The sequence below is a fragment of the Aythya fuligula genome, chromosome Z (assembly GCF_009819795.1).
Source record: "Aythya fuligula isolate bAytFul2 chromosome Z, bAytFul2.pri, whole genome shotgun sequence".
Lineage (NCBI taxonomy): Eukaryota > Metazoa > Chordata > Aves > Anseriformes > Anatidae > Aythya > Aythya fuligula.
Window position 1 is genome coordinate 2,930,598 of NC_045593.1, and position 20,775 is coordinate 2,951,372.

The window sequence follows — 20,775 nt, forward strand, 5'->3', positions numbered from 1 at the left end:
GGTCACCGTCCCTGGGGATGTTCAAGGAAAGGTTGGACGCGGTGCTTGGGGACACGGTTCAGTGGTGATATTAGTGGCAGAGGCAAGATCGGACCAGATGATCTTGCAGTGCTGTCCCAACCCCAACTCCTCCATCACTCCCTCAGGCAGCAGCGCGGCGCCATTCCCGCCCCCATCCCTCCAGCAGCCTCCATGGCAACGGCGGGGCGCGGCCGCCATTTTGTGCCCGCCCCAGCGGGGCCGTCCCGTCCCGTCCCGTCCCGCCCCTCCCCGCCCCGCCACGTCCCGCTCGGCCGCCGGCCCCTTCCCTTCCCTCCCTTTCCTTTCCCTTCCCTTCCCTCCCTCCGTCCCCGCGGCGGGGCCATGGCGTTCACGCTGTACTCGCTGCTGCAGGCCGGGCTGCTGGTGGTCAACGCCATCGCCGTGCTGCATGAGGAGCGCTTCCTCCGCAACGGTGAGCCGCCGCCGACACCCCCGCGCCCCGTCCCCCGCCCTCCCTCGGCCCCCGAAGATGGCCGCCGGGCTGCTGTCAGCAGCTTTGTGTCCCTTTTTATTCTCCTTTTTTTTTTTTTTGTGTTTTTAACTCACCTTCTCCTCTGTGTGTGCATGTGGTGGTGTTTCTGGCTCGCAGCGCTCGGTGGAAGGGAGCTCTGCGGAGTCACGCTCTGCTGCGCTCAAGGCTGGGCATCGCCGGCCTTTAAAATAAAATAAAATAACATAACACCCCAAAGCAAAAATAAAACAACCCACAGGAACCAACCACAAAGCACAGAAGAACCCCAGACTGCCAGGAAGATGTGCAGTGTCCCAGGAGATGACCTGGGATGGATTAACCTGCCACCCAGAGCAAGGAAAGGAAAGGCAAAAGGGGTGAAAAGCAAGGAAATTGCTCCAAAGCTGTCTCTGGAGGAAAGAAACTCACAGGTTGTGCCTTGCAGCTCCACACAGGGTCGGTCTGTCCTGTCTCTGCCCTGCTCATCCCCAAATGTGTAAGGGCTGTGAGCAGTGGAACAAAAAATACGTGGTCCCATAGCTGCTGGGGGGGGACAGGGCCATGTTTTCCTCGTATCCCCACAGTCTTGGCTTCTCACACCCTCCTGTTTTTGTGTTTTCCTGAGGCTTTTGTGCTTTCCACTTTGTTGGTGTGGCAGCATTTCATACCAAAGTATGAAGAGTACTTTACTGCTTGCTTTCTGGCTTTCTGCACGCAGAGAATGCAAAATGGTCCTGCAGGCAGTCTGCACAATTTATAGAAAGCCATTTTAAAGCTTCTGACATTTTCTTAGTGACATCCTGATGCTGTGTTTGCCTTTAAACATCACTACACACCGAGCAAAGCCATTTCAAGCAGTTTCCAGTGGCACACAGCTGTGCTGCTCTTTGGCAGGCAGGCCAGCCACAGATAACACATCTCTAAATGCTCCTTCCCATTGCAATGTTTGTTAACGCTGTCTTGGTCGCTGAGCTGCCACCCAAAAAGTTCCTGTGTCATTTCTATAGCAGTTCAGAAAATCATCATCTCAGTTTGGAATTTGTTCTGTTTCCATTGTGTAGCTTGTTTCTGAGGTGTCGCTTCGTACCCAGCAATTATTTGTGCTTTTATCTTCTGGGAAAGGCCTGTGAGCAGATGCAGGCAATTTTTTTACATTATTTTGGCAGATGCTTTTCTAAAGTCCAAATAAACTCATTTGGTTCTCTGGCATGCTGGGAATAACAGGGTATTAAAAAGGTAAGGGTTTCCTTTGCAGAAACATTGGTTACTGTTGAGTTCATTAAGATGTTTAACAGTTTGTGGTATGTTGTTTCAAGCAATAGAACCTGAAATGAAGCTAATTGGTTTGTACTTTGTCTTTCTAATGTTAGTGATAAACTCAACCATACCCGGGATAGATCACTTGTTAATATTGCTGATAGCGTTTGTTGAATGTCTTTGTGGTTTTTTTTGTTAACATGGCTGCCTGTTTTTATGTGACACAGTTGGCTGGGCGAGTGATCAAGGGATTGGAGGATTTGGAGAGGAACCAGGAATTAAAGCACAGATCATGAACCTCATTCGATCTGTACGAACCGTTATGAGAGGTAAGATGACGATGATCATTTGTTTAAATTTGTCTGTGAAGTTTTGTTTCTGTGCTTTAATGAAATAATGCCGGCATGTCGCTTTCTTTTACCAAACAGCTGCTTGTCATGCAGTCTGTCCTTCTTTTGGGTTCCTTCCATCCTTGGTGCATGGATTCCCTATAGGAAGGGATTTCCAGGCAGGGCAGATTTGGACATCTGACTCTGGCTTGTGGTGCCGCTGTTGCATCTTACCTTTTTCTGGGATTTTGGGAGCTGGGGGGAAGCTTGGTTTGGAACGGGTTCACATTGGCTCAGTGCAGTTTTATGTGAAGAACCAGGTGAGGGAAATGTAATTACTGGGATTCTTAAAGGTAAGCCCATGCTTGAAAGGATGGGGGAGGGAAATGCTCTTCATTTGTCAGCTACCAGTAGTTTTTCACTATAAAGCATACCAAAATTCATCTTATAAGTGAAGACAAACAAGTAACAAATCTTACTTGTCTTGCTCACCATGAAGTAGAAACTGGTGTGTTTCTTCTAAATTGTAGTAACACCAGGGACAGAAACAGATGTTTCCATTTGGAGAAAGGGATGTTTGGGTCAGAGTTAAGAGGTGATCAATATTAGTACTGTTGCTTCCTACTAATTTTTAGTACCTTAGGCCTTGATCCCAATTCCTTCCACTAATCTTGATTCTGCATAGGAAAATCAGTTGTTTTTTTTTTTTTTAAACTTCTGCTTCTGAGAAGGTAGTCTCCAATTACTCTTGTTTTTTCTCTGCAGTGCCATTAATAGCAGTGAACTCCGTTACCATCGTGCTCCTCCTATTGTTTGGTTGAAGAAACCTGTCACAAAATCTTTTGGACATCCAAAGAAGCAAGTTGCTAGCCATCATTGCTCTGAGTTTTCTGGGATCCAGCACGGTTTAGCTGTCAGTTTGACATTCAACTTAAAATAATAAAGACTGTTTCTATTTATCCTATTTCCTAATGTTCACTTTCAGTTTCATTAAATGAGATAATGGGATCAATGCAACAATGCTGCAAATATACTGGACTGTGACACTTTCTGTTGCTGCCTGTTAATCACGTTGACTGTTAGAGTATGCATCGTAACATGTTGCAATGCGTATCAATAGGATGCGGTTTTTAAATGTCTTGTTACTCAGGGATGAATTTCCTTCAGTATACTTCCCAACTTATTCCTAAATTGAAAAAAAAATACCGTAATTTTTATTTCAGTTACTACCACAGTATTATTTAAGGGAATATGGATTACACTCCAAACATGTTAAAAATTACTAAAGTCGTGTGATAGCGAGGGAGATAAAACCAGATGGGTAAATTTCTAGTTTGATTCAAACTGGAAGCAGAGTGTTCCTCATTTGATTGAGACCAGGATTTTTTTCTTGGTTCGATAGCCTTTTCAAATCAGTAACATTTGGTGTGAAGTAGATGAAAATAGGTGTGTCTGCTATGCAAAATCAAAAAATTTGTATGTAAACCGGAGCAACTCTGTGTTTATTTAGCAGGTGGTAGTAGTGTTTAGCATTTGTTGCTGTTCTGTCAAACATTGTCATTTTTTTTTCCTAAATGTGTTAATCCTGCGTGGTGACTAATATGGTGGAAGTGGGGAGCTGTTCATATTCTGAGTTTCTTCTGTAACATGGGAGAATAATGTTTCCTTTCAAATGCAATTGTTAAAAAAAAAAAAAAAGTCAAATTTGCAGACTCGTCAGTTGCTGCTGCTGCTTCTCCCCCTCTCCATCTGCCTTTGTTCATTTAACAACTCACTGAAACTATGGGTATCATCTTGCAGTTCTTTCACAGAGAATATTGTTAATGCCTTTGGTAAGGATCTTGCCTCAGTTATGGCTGCTGGGTCAGGTCCTGTGTTAAATAGCAAGGCTGGATTTAAGATTACTGATCCTCAGATACCTTTTTAGAAAAGTTAAACTTTATGACTTTTCTGTTCAACTATGCTAAAGTGTCTTAAATTGTTTTTAGCTATTTTTTAAAGTGGGGAAGGCTGACAGAAACCTGTCAGTTTCATTATTTTAAAACAGCTAGGTTGTCATCTCTTCTTCTGATGTCTTGATGGCTAAAGCGTACATTGTTGTGTACAAAGATAAATCTGTAAAATGTGTAAATGAATTTAATTATCTCCAATTCCAGTGTTTTGCAGAGCAGACTATATGCAGGAGGAGAGTTTATGTTGTTTCCTTTTTTTAGTGAAAACCTGTAAATAAATTTTGAATTTCTAAGTTAAGCACTCTCTTTCATAATTCACTTCATATCCATGTACAGTGGAAACACCTCAGAACTCAGACTGCTCCAGGTACCAAAGTTACTGTTCTTCCATGAAATACTCTGCTTTTTTGTTACCACCATGGTGCTTGCTCATACCAGCTCTGCTATGAAGTTGTATTTCGGTCTGATGTAGCAAAGCCAATGAGCCAGGACAACTGGCCAGAGGCAGAACAGGATCATGCTAGGTTCTAGAGCAGGTAGGTGCGTTACAAAGTATTCCTTAGAGTAATCTTTGTTTAATTCAGAGCTGACTAGGGTATGTATAGTCTGGATCATATATTTTCATACATATGTCTTCTTTCATGTTAACTGGAGAGTACTTACATGGAACAGATAAAACGTGGATAACCAGAGGTTGAGTTGTGCTGTGCTGCACTTTGATCTGTGATGCTTTGGCTGCTGATTGCTGAAGGCGTGTTGGCCAGCGGTATAAAAGCAGCGGAAGATTTATTTATTGCTGATGGGTTGGAGCACTGAGCTGGTCTGAAGCACTGCTTGCACACAGTTTCCTCTTCATCTGTTTTGCCTGAAAACACCAGGTCTTATGAAAATACAAGCTGGCACTAAAGACTACAAGCAGCAACTCTGAAGATGGGTAAAAACTGATTTCCCCCTTCCTCCTGTCCTCTCAGAAAGGCTGAGGTCTCAACACATGCCTTATAGCCCAGGGAGCATTTCAAAATCGATTTGATGCGTGCAGTAGTAGTTCTGTGCAGCAAGAATCCTTCACCTGAGGCAAAACTGGGACAGTTTTACCTGCCAGCTGAGAAACAGTGATGCAAAGTGGGATGGCAGCTGGAAATCAGGTCTCCAGGTAATGAGCGTGGAAGAGGGCAGCTAACAGGCAGAGAAGGAAGGATTGGAGAGAGAGAGCAGGGGAGTAACTATACTGCCTCGTATGGCTTTGAGTAGTTCTGAAGTACCTGCTGTAACAGAAGTTTAAATTAGGCAAAGCACTTCCTCACCTTTTTTATTTTTCCTTTTTATTTGCCTCCTACTTGCAATATCTGCATTTTCCACCCCTAACAGGTGACTGTGCTGGAACTGCCCTCAAACCTGGCCAGGGCTCAGGTTCTTCACTACCATGAACATGGAGGAAAGTTTCTACCTGGCAAGGAGCTGTGCCTGCGAAGCAACCTGCGCTCCAGTAGTCACTTCAAAGCACAAAGAGCATTCTCACTCGTACCTGGCACAGAACTGACAGTACCCAGAACAGAACAGGATGAAGACTGTGACTTCCCACCATAGAGTAATTGCCAGATCGTTTCTAGGAAGCGCTTGGAAACAGAAGAGGCTTTCACAGCAGCAAAGCGCAGTTTGGTGGCTCCTAGCACGGCTGGCTGGAGTTAAAATGAACCTCAGGGGACTCATCTGAGCCTTTAGTGCAACTTCAAGCAGTGATAATGGACCGGGCCTGTGTGCCTGTATAGTTTAATTAAAGGTTTTGGAGGGCATGGTAATAGGTGAAGGGAAGGGCAGGAAAGCGACGGGTTTGGATGCTCACAAAGGAGTCTCATGTTCAGTTTGCCTACAGCATCCTACCTTACAGTGCAGTGTTGTGATTTCAGTCGTCGCATGGGTTTTGCTGTACAACCGGCATGCAAAACTCTGACCATAAATCACATAACTCAGAGCTATGCCCTCACCCCTCAGGAAATCCTACTCGCATCACCACCCACAGCTTCAAATGTGGCTGCACGAAACCTAAGCTCACTTTCTACACGCTGTGTGTCCCGCAGACGGACACAGCGTGGTTCTGCAGGTGGCCGGGGGCCTCTTGCCACTACCGCAGCCAAACGAACGGGGTCGGAAGGGAGCTGGAGATCCCCCAGCCCAACCCCACGCCCATCACCCGGAGCCAGAACCTCCTGGGCCTCACTTTGTGCCCGGCGCCTCTCCTCCTGTCACTGCGCACCCCTAAAAAGGCTCTGTAAAAAGAAAAAAAAAACTCAGGAAGGCTTTAGCTCGGTCCCGGGCGGCAGATATATAAAAATATATCGACATTTAACTACTCGCACGCGGAGCGCCCCGCACCCGCCTCACCGCCGCCTCGCTGAGGTGAAGCAGCGGCGGCAGGACCCGGGCTGCCCCGCGCGGTGCCTGCCGGGAGCCCCCGAGGGCGGAGCGGGGCCGCCCCTCAGCACCGCCCCCTCCCGCCGAGGCGGCGCAGCGCCGGGCAGCCCCGCTCCGTGAGGGCCCCGGGGGGCGCTGGGCGGCCGTGAGCCAGGTGGGTGCGGAGGGGTGTGTGTGGGGGGGCTCGGGGCGCACCCCGCGCTGCTCCCACCCCCTCTGCGGCCGAGTGCGCCCGCCCGCCCTGTGGGTGCGCTAACGGGGCGGGCGGAACCACGCGAACAGAGAAGGGGGGGACAGCGTTAAGCACGGAGACTCCCCTTCCGGAGAGTGGGCCGGCCCAGCTGCCCGTTGTAAAGCGGTGGGGTGGGGCGGTACCATCTCAATTATGGGGGGGAGAGGGGGGTTGCGTCCTCCTGCCCTTGGCAACATGGCGGGGGGGGGTGCATGGGGCTCCTGAGGGGAGGCACCTCAGAGGGCGCAGCCTTGTGTGGTGGGCAGGGGGCACATGCAGCTGCAGCCACTTTTGTAATGCTTAAAATGCCCTGTGCTGGGCTGAAGTGCCTGAGGGAAGTTTCTTTTGGCAGTGATAACACAGAGTTGTGCAAAAAAAAAAAAAAAAAAAAAAAAAGAAAAGAAAACAAAAAAGTCATTAATGTGTGTGAATATCTGAGGGGAGGGGGTCGAGGGGATGGAGCCCGGCGCTTTCCAGTGGTGCCCAGTGACAGGATGAGAGGCTCCGGGCACAAACTGGCAGGGTGGTGGCTGGACCAGCTGATATTGGAGGTTTTTCCAACTTTTAATGGTTTTGTGATCCTATAAAACTATAAAACTGAAGCTCAGGAGGATCTGGCTCAGTGTTAGGGGCATTTCTGTGCTGTGAGATGACAGAACCAGGACAGGCTCCCCAGGGACACCCCAAACCCGCCTGGGTGCCCTCCTGTGCAACGTGCCCCGGGTGACCCTGCTGGGTCCCTTTCACCTGTTTTGGTGAAATTCAGCTCAATTCAGGCATTTCACCTGCACAAGTGTTTCACATGCAGAAGAAGCCCTCTTCCCGTGGAGCTGATGACGCTCCTGTAGGAGTTGTGTCAGTTTCTTATCATCGATGCCTAACCTTGGCCTGTGTAGCAACTGGCATACTATAAAATAAGCTTTTTTTTTTTTTTGGTTTCTTATTGTGGGGAATTGGCAACAATAACAAAGGTGGCATCTCATAAAGTTCTGTGCGTGCATCTTGTACCTTAGACATCAAGTTCATGTGGTCTTGGTAGCTGATAAATCCATCTCCAAAGATAAAAGTATCATGACGGAAAATCAGCTGTAATAAAGCAAGGTCTGGTCATGGTGCTGGCTATTTTAAGTGTTTTAAAAAGTACACCTGTGCTACATGTTGTGCCTGTAACCAAACAGCCCAGCAGAAAACCAGAAGGATTTTCTGCAGTGATGGCAGATTGGATGGTTGTTACTGTGCGACAGGCAGCAAAAAATGCTTCTGTACTGGATATTTGCTCTGGAAGGCTCAGAAAACTTGCAAGTGGCAAAATATACAGCACTTGCAACACACCTATAAAGCAGTAGTTTCTGAAGACAGGTTTTAGACTTGCACATAACCTCACTGTTTTCTTCCCCTGTGTCTTTATACTTCGAGGGCTGGCTTCTGTTTGAGGCCAACTCTCTTGCACTCATTTATGTGACAGAAAAGCTGCTCGAGTGCCCCCTCTGCAAGAGGCAGGAGTAACCCCTCTGGGTGCTGATTATCCTGGAGCCCTGAGATCTTCCAGGCCAGCAGCAGTCTGCAGAGTCCTTGCTGGCACGCAGGCAGTCAGCCACTGCATAGCCTACGAATTAGGACACCTGAATCGTGCCGCGGGCTGGATCGCTGCAGATCCAGCTTGCAAAAATAAAATTAACAGCATCCACTTTTTCAGAGCCTTTTGAGCTTTATAGTCGGAGCCGTGTATCATTGCTTAGTGGTATTGTATTTATTTTTACTTGAACAACACCACCGGTGTCGCTGGGACTTGCCGAAATGTGCTTGCTGAGGCCTTGAACCAGCAATACCAGACCTAATGATCCTCTTCCCAACAGTCTTAGTTGTTTAGAGAATTTTTGACGCGCACAAATAAAGGCACTTAAAAAACAAATAGCACCTGATTTCCATATATAGCGTCTTTGGGAAAATACCACCCCATCAATTATGTATTTTTTTTAAACACTGCCTTTTATTTCTCTGTCTAAAGGGGCCCATTTAATACTACGAGTAATGTTCTGAGTAATACCGGGCTTGGCACAAATGAGGCGCTTAACTGAGTTCCTTATTTTTATTATCCATTGTCTGCTAACCAGTTTTCTGTTGTTTCATTTATTTGCCTTTTCCCTGGGGAAGGAAGGATGGCAGCTCGGCGCGCGCTGAAAGCTGTCTTGGTGGATCTCAGCGGCACACTTCACGTTGAAGACTCAGCTGTGCCAGGCGCTCAGGAAGCTCTTAAAAGGCAAGCCACCTTTTTTCGATGTCCTCTGATAGGTTGTGTCACTGCTGCTTGCACAAAGACATTTCTTCAAGTAAACGGGCCTGAAGATCCTGCCTTTTTATGCTGGTATGGATAAGCAAACATGTGAATTCTGCTTTCATTTACACCTGTGTCAATACCAGGAGAAGTCAGCAACGGGCCCAGAGAGTGACATGCCACCATGTACCACCTGAGCCCCTGCAGCTTTCCTAAGTCACTATCTAGGTCCTCTCTAAGCCTTTTCTAGACAGAAAAAAAGACTACAAAACCAGCTAATTGATAAGGGATTGCAGCCTTAGCCCAAAGTGGAAGGTGTTACCCTGAATTACCCCCTTCCAGTCACTTCAGCTCACCTGATGCTCAGTGCTTTGTTTAGCTGCAGGAACCTGCTCAGGTGTCTGAGCCCTTAAACCTGTGGTGAGCTAAATTGGAATAACAGGGAGAACACATCATGGCCTGGTGACCGAGGCATCCTTTGCAGTGTCCTCGTTTCATGTGCTCTTTCAGCCAAGCATTTGCTTTGTTATTTTTAAAGTTTTTTTTTTTGCTATTTAGAGAAACGTTTGATAATGCAGCCTATCTTTTTTAGGAATTTCTTCGTGTTCATAAACAGGACAGTTCAGTACCTCTTCCTTCTCGTTAAAAGGGTGTCTAAAGAAACGGAGACATAGTAAAATGATTTAATCAAAACTAGTCGCTAGCAAAGTAGGCTGTGCAACCCCAGGGATCTCTGTACTCTTTTTTTTCTGAAGCTGTTTCCCTGGAGAATTAACCTTGCAAAGGATGAAGAAAAGCAACAGAGAGAGATGTGTGTTGCCATGGGGGGGAAGAATAAGTTTTAGTCAAGGGAGAGGAATAGGGCTGAGTTAAGCACAGGAAATTTTTACTGAAGTTGTATTGACTCCTTAAGTTTTTATAAAGCTAGACTGTTGTTTGTCTGCAAAGCTCAGAGGTATTAGGAAACTGCTTTGCTTTTCACAGGTAATTTTGTGGCAATATTTATTTTTTTAAAGATGTAAAATCGCAAGCAACTAAAAACTACTGAAGTGTTGGGTATTCTTTCATTACTCATTCCTTCACTGGATCCTGTCTTCTTGGTGTTTTGTGCTGTGGAGAGAACTTGTGCCAGATGAGAGTCAGCATTCTCCGAAATCCATGTGTGCGCACATACTTTTGTGTGCTTTGTGTATTTATAGATCTATTGCAAAGTGGTGATGCTATCAAGAGCAACTCAGCATCTCTCCTGGGCTCTGCTCACCTCCAAGCCCTCAGGCAGCATGTAGGACAGAGGAAATGGCTTCTGTAGAATGAGAAGACAAACTGTTTTGTAAATCCACTGATTCTTCTCTGTCTCCTGCTGTGCCTCTGCTTGATTCCTACTGAGTTGTGCCCAGGCAGGCTCAGCGCTAGTTTTGGCAAGGGAGGGAATTAGGGAAGGGATAAGGTGCAGGGAGCATCTGGTGCCATTTGTCAGCCTCAGCCATCTCTCACAGGTACACAGAGCAAACGTCATTTCACTGCAAAGAACAGACAGGACTTTCTGCTTAGAGGTTCAAACAAAATAGTGTCCCATGCTATTTTCTGTTCATCCGTGTCATTGTCCTTCCTAAAGAGAAGCTGAAACTATCAGCCTGCAGCTTGCTTAGGGGACAAATGGATAGATTCCATTTGGAGGGTTACCTTTCAGTAAGATAAAAAGAAATAATGGGAGGTTAAAGGAAATAATAATCACTTTATTAGCAAACACAGGCTTTTTTTTTTTTCTAATACCAGTTCATACTTGTGAAAGGTGAGTGCATCCTTCTGCACATCAGAACAAATGAAAAGGAAGAGGCAGGTGCGAGGAGGTCTTCAGCATTGACCAACTTCATTCTGATGTTCTTCGTGCAGTCCTGGTGCCAGTGTTTGTTTCTATAGCAACAGAGAAAGTGATGGTGGGGGAATAATTAAAGGAGATGCCACTGCAATTGTCACTTAAAATTATTTGGCTGTTCAATAGTATGTACTATCAGGGTAGAGCAATAATATGGTTTTATGTGAGGATCATTGTTCCTGAGGAAAGGGAGAAATGGCTGCAAAAGCTGACATAAAATCACCGCACAGATAACGCAGGCTCCTAGAGCACCCTGCAACTTCTGAATGAGCTGTAGTTGCTGTGAAATTCACCCAGCGTGTGGAGTTCTGTATGTTAACTTAGCAGCAAGCTTCTTCTATCAATTTGTTTTAGTTTAGGATGCTGTTGATCCAGAACACAGGCCTGACTTATTTATTACCTTGTTTGAATTAAAAGGCTTTTCAAACTATTTGCAATTAATTGTAGATATGCTTGATACTGCTGTGAGGATGGAGTTCAGAATCACCATTTTCCTCCAGCCTTTTCCTGGTAGAAGCAAAGCAGGGATGTCTTGATCTTGTGCGAGGTAGCTGTAACTCTTGCCATCTGTTTCACATTGCCCTCCATTCTGCACAGAAGCTAACAGCCTTGTTTCTTCTGAGCTTAGCACCAGTAGTTTAAGATGTATACAGTCTTTTCATCTGCAGCCTTTAGACAAACATTAATTTTTCAGTCCCCAAAAGCCATAAGAAGTGTGTAAATGTAAAGTAGTCCATGGCAAATGTGTCTTTGCTCTCCATCCATCAGGTTGCGCAGCGCTCCAGTTACAATTCGGTTTGTGACCAACACAACGAAGGAGTGCAAGAGAGACCTGCTGGAGAGGCTGACGAAACTGGGCTTCGACATTGCTGAAAATGAAATCTTCACATCCCTGACAGCAGCCAGAAATCTTCTGGAGCAGAAGCAGGTGCGGCCTCTCCTCCTGGTGGATGATAAGGCCCTGCCTGACTTCACAGGTGAGGTGCTCAGGGAACAACATGGGAGGAGGTGCTGAACCTCTGAATAATGAAACACTGAGAAATGTTTTGTAGAACAACACATGTATGTATTTTACTAGCTACAACAAAGCCTGAATCATGGACTCTCCAGAGTCATAATGGCCCTTTCCACTATTAAACTTAACATTAAGCAGTTTGAAGTTGTGGTTGTGATAGCTTCTTGAGGAGTAGTGGGAATAGGCAGGAATTCAGAAAAAAAAAATAAAAAATTGATGCCTTGTTATTAATTTCCAGCATAGAAAGTAATATTTATCACCAGATCGTTGGAGATTTATTGCGCCTACAAATGCTGAAATGTTTTAAAGCAAGAATGTTACGATTTAGTGGAAACCAGATGTCCCTCAGCTATTGTAGGGAGATTATGTCCATAAAGAACTAGTACTTCCAGCAGTTTGCTTGTCTGTTGTTGGTCCTATGCTGCTGCAGCATGTTTTGTCTCACTGTCTGTTGGAGATCTTAGGGAATGTTCAGTGTCAAAGTGATCAAAGCGTCCTGAGTGTATTGTCAGGCCAGCAGTCACACGTGTTGCTGAGAAGCTGGTGTGTGGGCACACACAGGAGTCTAGTTCTCTCTTAATAGATGATTATTAAATGGAAAACCTTGTATTGACCACCTAGCTCTCACTCCATAACTGTACCACCTAAGTGGGTGCTTTGTCACCCTGATAGTCAACTCTAAAGACCCAGTGAGAAGCTGCTTTCCTTTCAGATGTGCCCATTTCCCTCCCACAGCAATAAGAGGAGGAGAAGGTGATCCATGCTAACATGGACACCTCAGGCAGGTGCCTGAAACTAGGTCAGTTAGTCCTCAACTTAACTAAGTCTTCATTTCACGAGTAGTGAAGAAATCCACGCTTTTAACATGCTCAGAGTTGGAATCAGTACATTGGGTTGTGAGTGGTCTTTCATCTGGAGCATCAAGGCAGTGAAAATGCAGCTGGCTTGCTGCTGCTCCCTGCCCCTTGCCTTATGAGCTGAGATCCTCACTGCTGTATTAATTTAAGTAGGTTCTATTCTTGCTAGGAGCAAGACATGCATAAAACTTTACGTTTCCTGTTAAATTTTAGTGCCATGCTCTATTCAGTAATCTTCAGATGGATAGGTGTTCAAGAGAAAAGCCTCTGTGGGCTGTGAAAGCCATAACACCTGATAATCTGTTCCACCTGTCATCGTATCCAGAGAAAGAGGCCCCCAGCAATATTCTGTGCTTGTGTTCTCAGGAAGGCTTTCCTGGGTCAGAAACAGCTGAGGCAGCAGCTGATTTCACTGAAGTTAAATCAGTTTAATCTCTGTGTGTTTGGGATCTTTCCATCAGATTCACAGTAGCTGATGTTAATTCTGTGTAAAATACCAAAGACAGAGATATCAGAGGAATACATTGGCGGCATTTTCTGCATTGCTTGGATCTGGTATGGATTGTTCTGTTTCTTTTTTCTGCAAGCAGTTTGGCTCAGATTCTCTCAGTGCTGCTCTTGAAACATTTAAGTACACTGGAGAATGTTTTAAATTCCTGTTAGTGACTGCTATTGAATTATTCTTGGATAATCTCTCTGTAAAGTTGGTCACAGATGGATGAATGTAATCCATTCATGGTTAATGGACCCAGATGCTTTCGGGTGGTGTCACAAATCCCCATGACATCTCTGCATGCAACATTTTGGTGTCTGAGCTAGCTGAAGGCCATGTGGCATGAGACATCAGCCAGGAGGCTGTGATGACACTCTCTGGAGACCCAGGAGCTCTAGCTGTCACAGTAAAGGTGCAGGGGATATGCTGTGTGAAGGCAGACCAAAAGTGTTAGCAGAAGTGCTGCTGTTACAAGAGTAAGAGAGATTTATTTACAGTGGGTTAAGTTTCTTCTGTAGATACTGTAAATGCTCTTCCATTGCTGGTTTAGTTCTTCACAGGCTTTTTAGGGTCATATTTAGTTCCTTCAGAGGAGACACTGCTATGTAAAACAATCATGCTCTCCCCCAGAGCAGTGAGGGACACAGGAGGTGCAAGCTGTTCTCAGGGGGACTGGCCCACATTAAAAACAGACCTCCCAGAAGAGACAAAACTAATTTGGTGAGACAACTTCTAAGCCGTGCTGCAACACCATCTTTGCCACCATAACCAGACAGAGTGGAACAGTCAGGCTTTGTATCCTCAGTGACCAGAGGGAAGTGAGAGAACTGGGTGGAACTCACTAATGTTCCTGCTTTACTGTCTTGCAAAGCCCACAAATGTGTGTGGAGAGAGAGAGAGAGATACTCACAAAAAGTTGTTCAGTGAAAAAAGCAATTTGTAGTCTGCAGCATTTCAGTGGAGGCAGTGGGAGAATCATTGCTGGACAAGCACTGACTGCCCAGACACAGAGGTGTGTGCTTTGTGAAGGATGGCACAGTCTGTGTACATCAACACCTTTTCCACAGAGACTTTCCTCATTTCTAAAATAGGTAAAACTCTTCAACAACATGTGCCTGTGTGAGAAAATGCTCGTTTTTGCTGTAAAGTGATTAATTGCACTTGCTGTACTTGCTAACTGTATATTGCTAAGTATGAACAAGATTTGGTTCACTCAGAGTAACCATTGGTACTGCGTTTTGATCTTCCAGGGATAGTCACTGAGGACCCCAACGCAGTGGTCGTAGGACTGGCTCCTGAGCACTTCCACTACGAGATGATGAATAAGGCCTTTCGGTAAGTCAGCCTCTCCTCGTGGCTCTTTGAAGGGGGGCTGTCTTGTGCTGCGTCCCTTACGTGCAAGGAAAATCCTTCCACGTGGGGAGAAGAGGCTGGTAGCAGCATCGCCATTATGTAGTGAGGATTGTGGCGTCCTCCCCTGTGTCTGAGAGAACCTTTGTGGATTTGGGGCCTTAACCGTGAGCTGCAGGCAGTCTGGCCCCAGGTTTCATAGCTTTCAGTCTGCAAACAACCTGCAAAAGCGCAGCTGCAGTTGTCATTGAGGTGAAGCGAGTTAGCAGTGCTTCAAGAGGAAAGTGCTGCTGTGTTCAGAGCTGACTCTTCAGGGCCCACAGCTCAGAGGGAAGGAAATGCAGTTGTTTCTGAAGCATCTTGTGTTCAGGATGCTGGGCTATGGACCTCCCCTGGTCTGTGTTATATCCAGAGCACTGTCTGCAGACTGAGCGGGGAGACGGCTGTCAGGGACTGGTCACGAGGCAGGACGCAGTGGTGCGTGCAGAGGTGTGAGGCCGTGCATCATGCTGCAGGTGTCAGTATTGTTTGGTCTAAAGGAAGCATTAACTCCTGGCCATGTTCTCTTCTCCAGCCTTATGTCCATACGCCTCGTCCTTTACTGCTCAGCTAATTAAGTCCCTTGGGATTTGCAGTGCTCGCTGCAGAACGTTAAGGTGAACTGGATTAAGTGCAGATACCCATGGAGCAGATGCCTCTATCTGACCTGGGCTCCTGAGGGAGAGGGGAGCTGCTTGTAAGGCATCGTTCATATTATGCAACTGTTAGGCAACTACTTGGTTGAAACCCAGCATCAGGCGAGGTAAATCTAACCCAAAACCAGATACACAGAGCGAGGCCCTTCTCTAGGCACCATTTGGAATGGCTGAGATCAAATTTCTGTTTTCATAAACATGGGATTTTGATGCCACATTTACAAGAATTCTCTCGGGTGAGATCTTTCCTGTAAACTGCTGAATGTAAGTGGCTGTAGTGTGGCTGTCAAATTAAATTCTTCTGTGTCCTAGAGACATCCTCCCACTGTGAACGTATCTGGCTGCTCGCAGAGACACATGCCAGCTCCCTTGTTATGGAGCTTGCTTTGAAATGCATTGATCCAGTAGAAATATTTTGTGATAATTAAGTGAAATGAAGTATTACCATTTCTGCATTGCTGAGAGTACACAGGCTGCTCTGCAGGCACGTGGAAAAGAACAGGCAGCCCCCAAGGAGCAAGCAGCCAACCTGAGCCAGCCTCTTTGAGCAGAGACACATCAGAGCTCCAGAAAGGCAGTGAAGGGCCAAAGCAAGATTTTATTTTCTTAAGGCCTTTTTTTTTTTTTTTGTTTTGTAAATCAGGCAGAGTTGAGGAGAAAAGAAAGCCATCTTTCTGCTCTGAAGGCAACTGCCAATGGTTCCCTTCTGTCCCCCAGCCTGGCTGTTTCTGCTGTGCTTGTTACATTTCTACCTGTTGTGATAAAGACTTGAGTTGTCTGCAGTACCTGAAGAAGGTGCCGTAAAATCCAGCGGGAGGCGTTTGGCAGTCACTGCCTCAGCTTTTATGGATGCTGTCAGGCGGGCTTGTACTGAACCCGACGCTGGGAGAGGGAGGACTGCGGTGATGTTGCTGTGCTTGGTCATACCCGGAGGATTCCTCAGCCCCAGCTGCTGCCGTGCACATTTCCCTTTGTTACAGAACAGGTAGCTGCTGGGTTGGCTCCAAGAAAAATCAACCAGAGGCAGTGGAAATGGAAGAATCAAAGATTCTGGAGGAGTAGGTCCAGAGCCTGTGAAAGCAAACTGTCCGAAACTTCTCTTTACTACCCTGCTGTCACGGCCCCATTGATCCAGGCACCGTGTGCTAACGAGACACTCCCTGCCACAAAGGTTTGACAAGGCAAAGGTCAGAGGAGAGCCTTCAAGCAGGACTGACAGTGAGGTAGTGAGGCTCAGGAGCTGGTTGAGATTGGTGGAGAAACAGCAGTTTCCCAGTAACTTCTGCCTTTCCAGTTCTGTGTTTTTTCCACCCACTACAGACAGTCCCGTGTATTGTGCAGGTTTTTGACAGGTAGGCCAGCTAGCAGGCAGCGGTGTGAATGTGCCCAATATCTGTGTGCTTCTTCAAGTAACTTGTTGCACTTCCTCCAACACTAAAATACAAAATTAAGGTAAAGTGATCCACCTGCTACTCAGGATTCACCCCTGAACACCCATCTCTGCCCAAAACACGTTGATATTTGGCTGTTAGAGGAGATAGCAACAGCCCTAAGAGCTGCTGGGCTGACTGCCTGCTCTGTAGATTTCCTGCAGCAGCATCCTGGAAGCACAGCCGTGTCCGCAGTCCAGGCAAGGAGGTGAAGGCTGTGGCCATCCATCTGCCACCTATGGTCGCTACCTGTGGCTAATATATTTTAAATTTGTTGCATGGGAAAGTCGGGTGGGTCCTAATGTTAGGATGTTGGCCTTAGCAAAAGGTGAGGTTGCTTAGAGTAATGAATCTAATTGCATTAGCGATTTTTAAAATAGAGATATTATTTTAAAAAGTTACCTGTTAAAATCCTCAAGGTAGTAACTCCTTTCTTTGTGGGAATTTTTTATTAGCTGTTCCGGGACGTAAGAAAGGAAGGAAGGAACTTTACTTAACTCTTCACGTGAATGTTAGCTTTATAAAATCCCTGTTATCATTTGGGTCTCCGTGAAAGTTTTGTCATCGACTTAAAAGCAAAATGGGGCCTTCGGCTGTAAGTATCTTTAATATAAGTTGCGTGTTTTCTTCTTCATTCACCCTTCAGGCTGATTTTGGATGGTGCTCCTCTTATAGCTATACATAAAGCCCGGTATTTCAAGAAAAAAAATGGCTTGGCTCTGGGACCTGGACCTTTTGTGACTGGGCTGGAATATGCAACAGACACCAAAGCAACAGTGGTGGGGAAGCCAGAGAAAACTTTCTTCCTAGAAGCTCTACGAGGGACCAGCTGTGCCCCGGAGGAGGCTGTCATGATTGGTGATGTATGTGGAGACCTAATGCCTTCTCACCTGCCTTCTAATGTAGTGTGTGTAGGTACCTCCCAGGTGCTGTGAACCCATCTTTGATTAAATAAAGGGTGAAAACTGAAATGCCCAAACTGGCATGATTTAAGGTGTAGTCCATGGGGTTAGTTCTCTTACTTCAGTGACTTCTGGAGAAGCCCTAAGTGTCCTGCCTGAGAGCACGGAAAGCCTGCTGACAATTAGCTCCTGCTAATGAAGTGTCTCTGATGCCCCTTCTAAAATCACCCAGTGACTTAACAGCTCTGTTCCTGCATTGATTAGGTCTCACTGTTTGATTAGGCAACAGCACAGAGCAAACCATTCCTGTGGCAGTTTGCCTAATAGGTTGCTAAGGGATTTGACTCGGTGTAGCTGCGTTTAAGTGACTGGTCGGTGATGTGCAAGGCAGAGAATGTCATGAGCCTCTGGTTAACAAATTATGCGTCTGACCACAAATGATCTCCCGTTCTGTCGCAGGACTGCAGGGATGATGTTGGCGGGGCACAGAATGCAGGCATGCGTGGGATTTTGGTGAGGACGGGTAAGTACTCGATGGTGTGCTCATTTCTGGGGACAGAGGTGGATTCCATGACCTTGTCCTTGCACTGGCAGCCCGCGTGCCCAAAGCAGAGGGGCCTGGGTGTAGCCCTAGGCATTTTTAGAGGCCTGCCATCCCTGCAGTTTGGTGCACCAAGAATCTGCAGGGAGGGCCTGAGCATATTATGGAGCAACTCCTTTTGGGGTGAATGAAGCAGATACATTTCCTCAGCTGCAGCTTTACAGCCTGTCAAGCAGTAAATTGCAATTAAGCCAGGATAGGCTGCAGATTATATTTAATGTTTCAACGACAGGGCTAGAGTGCAGACTCTGACCTGATCGCAGGGTGGTATGAAGTGATGGGTGGGAGTGGTTGAACACGTAGATGTGAATCTTTTTCAGCGACTCTAAAATCCTGGGCACTAGTCAAAGAATCCAGAGAATTGTTATTGTGACATCTTAGATTGCCAAGATTGGCTATATCAATGTAACCTCTGCTCATTCAGGAAGTTTGATGACATTCCCCAGTAATTACATGGGTCATTATCTAAACTGGAACCTTGAGCAGCCTACAGGGATCATGAACATTACTGATACTGTGATAGAACCACCTCTTTCTGAGGGGCTCGTGCCACACGGTCCAATATGTTAAAAATGAAAACGAGTAATCCTGCTTTTTCTCATACGATTCAGCAGGGAAGATGACAGCATTATCATTTCAAGAACTTACATTGCTGAGTAATCAGTGAAAGAATTACACCAGTATAGCACAGCAGGTTGAAACCACTGCATAAGCACCTCTGTGCTTGAGCTGGAGCTGCCCCTTGGCAGAAACTTCAGTAAAGTTCCTTGTTTGTTTGGAAAAGACCTGTGAGATGTTTGTTGCAGGAGAACATCAGATGGGCGTCCTGTGTCTAGCTGTTACTGACTCCAGAAGGCTGCTGTTTTCAAAGGGAAAAAAAAAGGATGCCCCAAGGAGCTTGGTAAATACATCTGTTTGTTCATTTGTTACAGGTAAATATCGACCAGGAGATGAAGACAAAATCAATCCATCTCCTTATTTAACCTGTGAGAGTTTCCCAGAGGCGGTGGAACATATCCTAGGCCATATGCTATGAGAAATGGAATCGTTTGAAGAAGCAGATATTTCATCGTTTCCTTTACTCTTGCTTCACAAATTAAGGTCACAGGATCAGTGCATGCATTGGATCAGAAACCTAGCCCTCAACTCCTTCCCTTTGAGCTGGGAACGGGAAGAGAATTGGCACATGGCCCCAGTGCAGTCAGAGCAAGGCCCTTTTCCAGTAGTAGTTGCATGAGGATGTGATTAGGGATCTTAGCTGCTCAGCAGATAAGATACCCAGCACCAGAAGAACTACAGCACAGCTGCTTTCATGCCTGACATAGAGAGCGTGGCAGAGAGTTCTGTTTGTTTTCAGGAAATGGCTGATGAAAAAAGCCCACTCTGAAAAGTGTCGAGTTCTTCTGCTGAATAAGCTAAACTGTAAAACTCACTGGAAATACTCAAGAAAACTGCAAAGACTAACAGAGCATTAGACTGTAGCAATTTCACTGAGTATGTCTCTGCTGTAATTTAAAGGCAGTGATTATCCGATCTAAAATTGACTTTTAAATTAAAATATTACCATTGTTAATAATAACTACTGTTAGAATCTTTCCTCTCATTAGAGCAGATCCTGTTTTTTGTTTTTCAAATTTTACATAAAATTAAAACTGTCAGCATTTTACAGATGTTTTAATTAGATGCTGTTATTAAAAAGAATGGTACACCAACAAAAATCTGGTATTAAATGCCTTAGAGACTGTGAATTTTTTAAGTTAGACTTCAGCAGGGTCCTATTAATGCTACAGTTGCAGAATTTCACCACTGTTGTTTTTTTCTTTCTTCTTAATGTTATGGGAAAAATCCTTCGCAAGCCATGGGGACAGATTCCAGTTCTTACACAGTTGGTTAGCAGAGCTGTAAAATGAGATTTAATTGTGTAGTATGCATTGCTTCTCCTATGTGCTAAACCTACCAATATGAACCAACTTTGTAATGATGGTAAATAGCTTTTCTGGTCCATTTGCAAATTGTAATAATCAAAGTCCTTTACAGTTGTTTTACAATGCTCGTGAGTCTTAAATTATTAGATTGTAATTATACAGTACTGGAGTATTAACCTTATTGAAAATATACTTTTGTGTTAATGAGCCATGCTCCTTATTTGTTAAGAAAAATCATTGTGGTGAATGAAGGGGAAGCTCTCCTTAAATGAAAGATGGTCTGTCTGCAGTCTCAGTTGGTGGGTGGTTACTTACCTTTAGATTTAATCTCTGTCAGAGACAATGCGGGGCCTGGGGGAGCTCTGCAGTAAAGTGGGAAAATACACTCCCCCCCCAGGAACAAAAGCCATCTTTAGATATTGTTTGTGTTGCATGCTGTATAATGAAGTCAAAGCTACTGCTGGACACCCTTTACGCACACCCACATCACCCAGGAAGAAAGCAGCACTGAGAGGCTAATGTCTCTGCCAAATGTACCATTGGTAAAAAAAAGAAACCCCCCAAGAAAACACAAATACATGATAACTGGAGGCCTTATCTTAGGTACCATTATAAATTGTAACCTGCTGTTGTGAATAAATTCACACATCTAATGTTCTGCCAGCAATTCTGAATCTGTGT

General features: G+C 45.5%; 2 protein-coding genes across 3 annotated transcripts; both read left to right on the top strand.

Moving 5' to 3' along the window:
• The first annotated feature begins 288 nt into the window (after nt 1–288).
• Nucleotides 289–3,760, top strand: IER3IP1 (immediate early response 3 interacting protein 1). Its single transcript, XM_032205687.1, has 3 exons — nt 289–454; nt 1,978–2,079; nt 2,845–3,760. The coding sequence occupies exons 1-3, from the start codon at nt 364–366 to the stop codon at nt 2,898–2,900; spliced, it is 249 nt and encodes an 82-aa protein (XP_032061578.1). The 5' UTR covers nt 289–363; the 3' UTR covers nt 2,901–3,760.
• A 2,771-nt stretch (nt 3,761–6,531) lies between these two features.
• HDHD2 (haloacid dehalogenase like hydrolase domain containing 2) lies at nt 6,532–20,761 on the top strand. Of its 2 annotated transcripts, none has more exons than XM_032205685.1 (7): nt 6,532–6,597; nt 8,834–8,935; nt 11,595–11,803; nt 14,442–14,526; nt 17,313–17,529; nt 18,028–18,091; nt 19,102–20,761. In XM_032205685.1, exons 2-7 carry the CDS (start codon nt 8,835–8,837, stop codon nt 19,203–19,205), a joined length of 780 nt encoding a protein of 259 aa, XP_032061576.1. In that variant the 5' UTR covers nt 6,532–6,597; nt 8,834; the 3' UTR covers nt 19,206–20,761. The 2 variants fall into 2 exon arrangements, with proteins under 2 accessions (XP_032061576.1, XP_032061575.1); XM_032205684.1 differs by having other exon boundaries at nt 6,539–6,597; nt 8,830–8,935.
• The last annotated feature ends 14 nt before the right edge of the window (nt 20,762–20,775 follow it).

Excerpts from the sequence above, each read along its gene's own strand:
- IER3IP1 (XM_032205687.1), top strand. The coding sequence starts at position 364 with ATGGCGTTCACGCTGTACTCGCTGCTGCAGGCCGGGCTGCTGGTGGTC. Across the intron at positions 455-1,977 it reads GGAGCGCTTCCTCCGCAACG|TTGGCTGGGCGAGTGATCAA; the intron begins GTGAGCCGCCGC and ends TATGTGACACAG. Across the intron at positions 2,080-2,844 it reads TGTACGAACCGTTATGAGAG|TGCCATTAATAGCAGTGAAC; the intron begins GTAAGATGACGA and ends TTTTCTCTGCAG.
- HDHD2 (XM_032205685.1), top strand. The coding sequence starts at position 8,835 with ATGGCAGCTCGGCGCGCGCTGAAAGCTGTCTTGGTGGATCTCAGCGGC. Across the intron at positions 11,804-14,441 it reads GGCCCTGCCTGACTTCACAG|GGATAGTCACTGAGGACCCC; the intron begins GTGAGGTGCTCA and ends TTGATCTTCCAG. Across the intron at positions 17,530-18,027 it reads AGGCTGTCATGATTGGTGAT|GACTGCAGGGATGATGTTGG; the intron begins GTATGTGGAGAC and ends GTTCTGTCGCAG.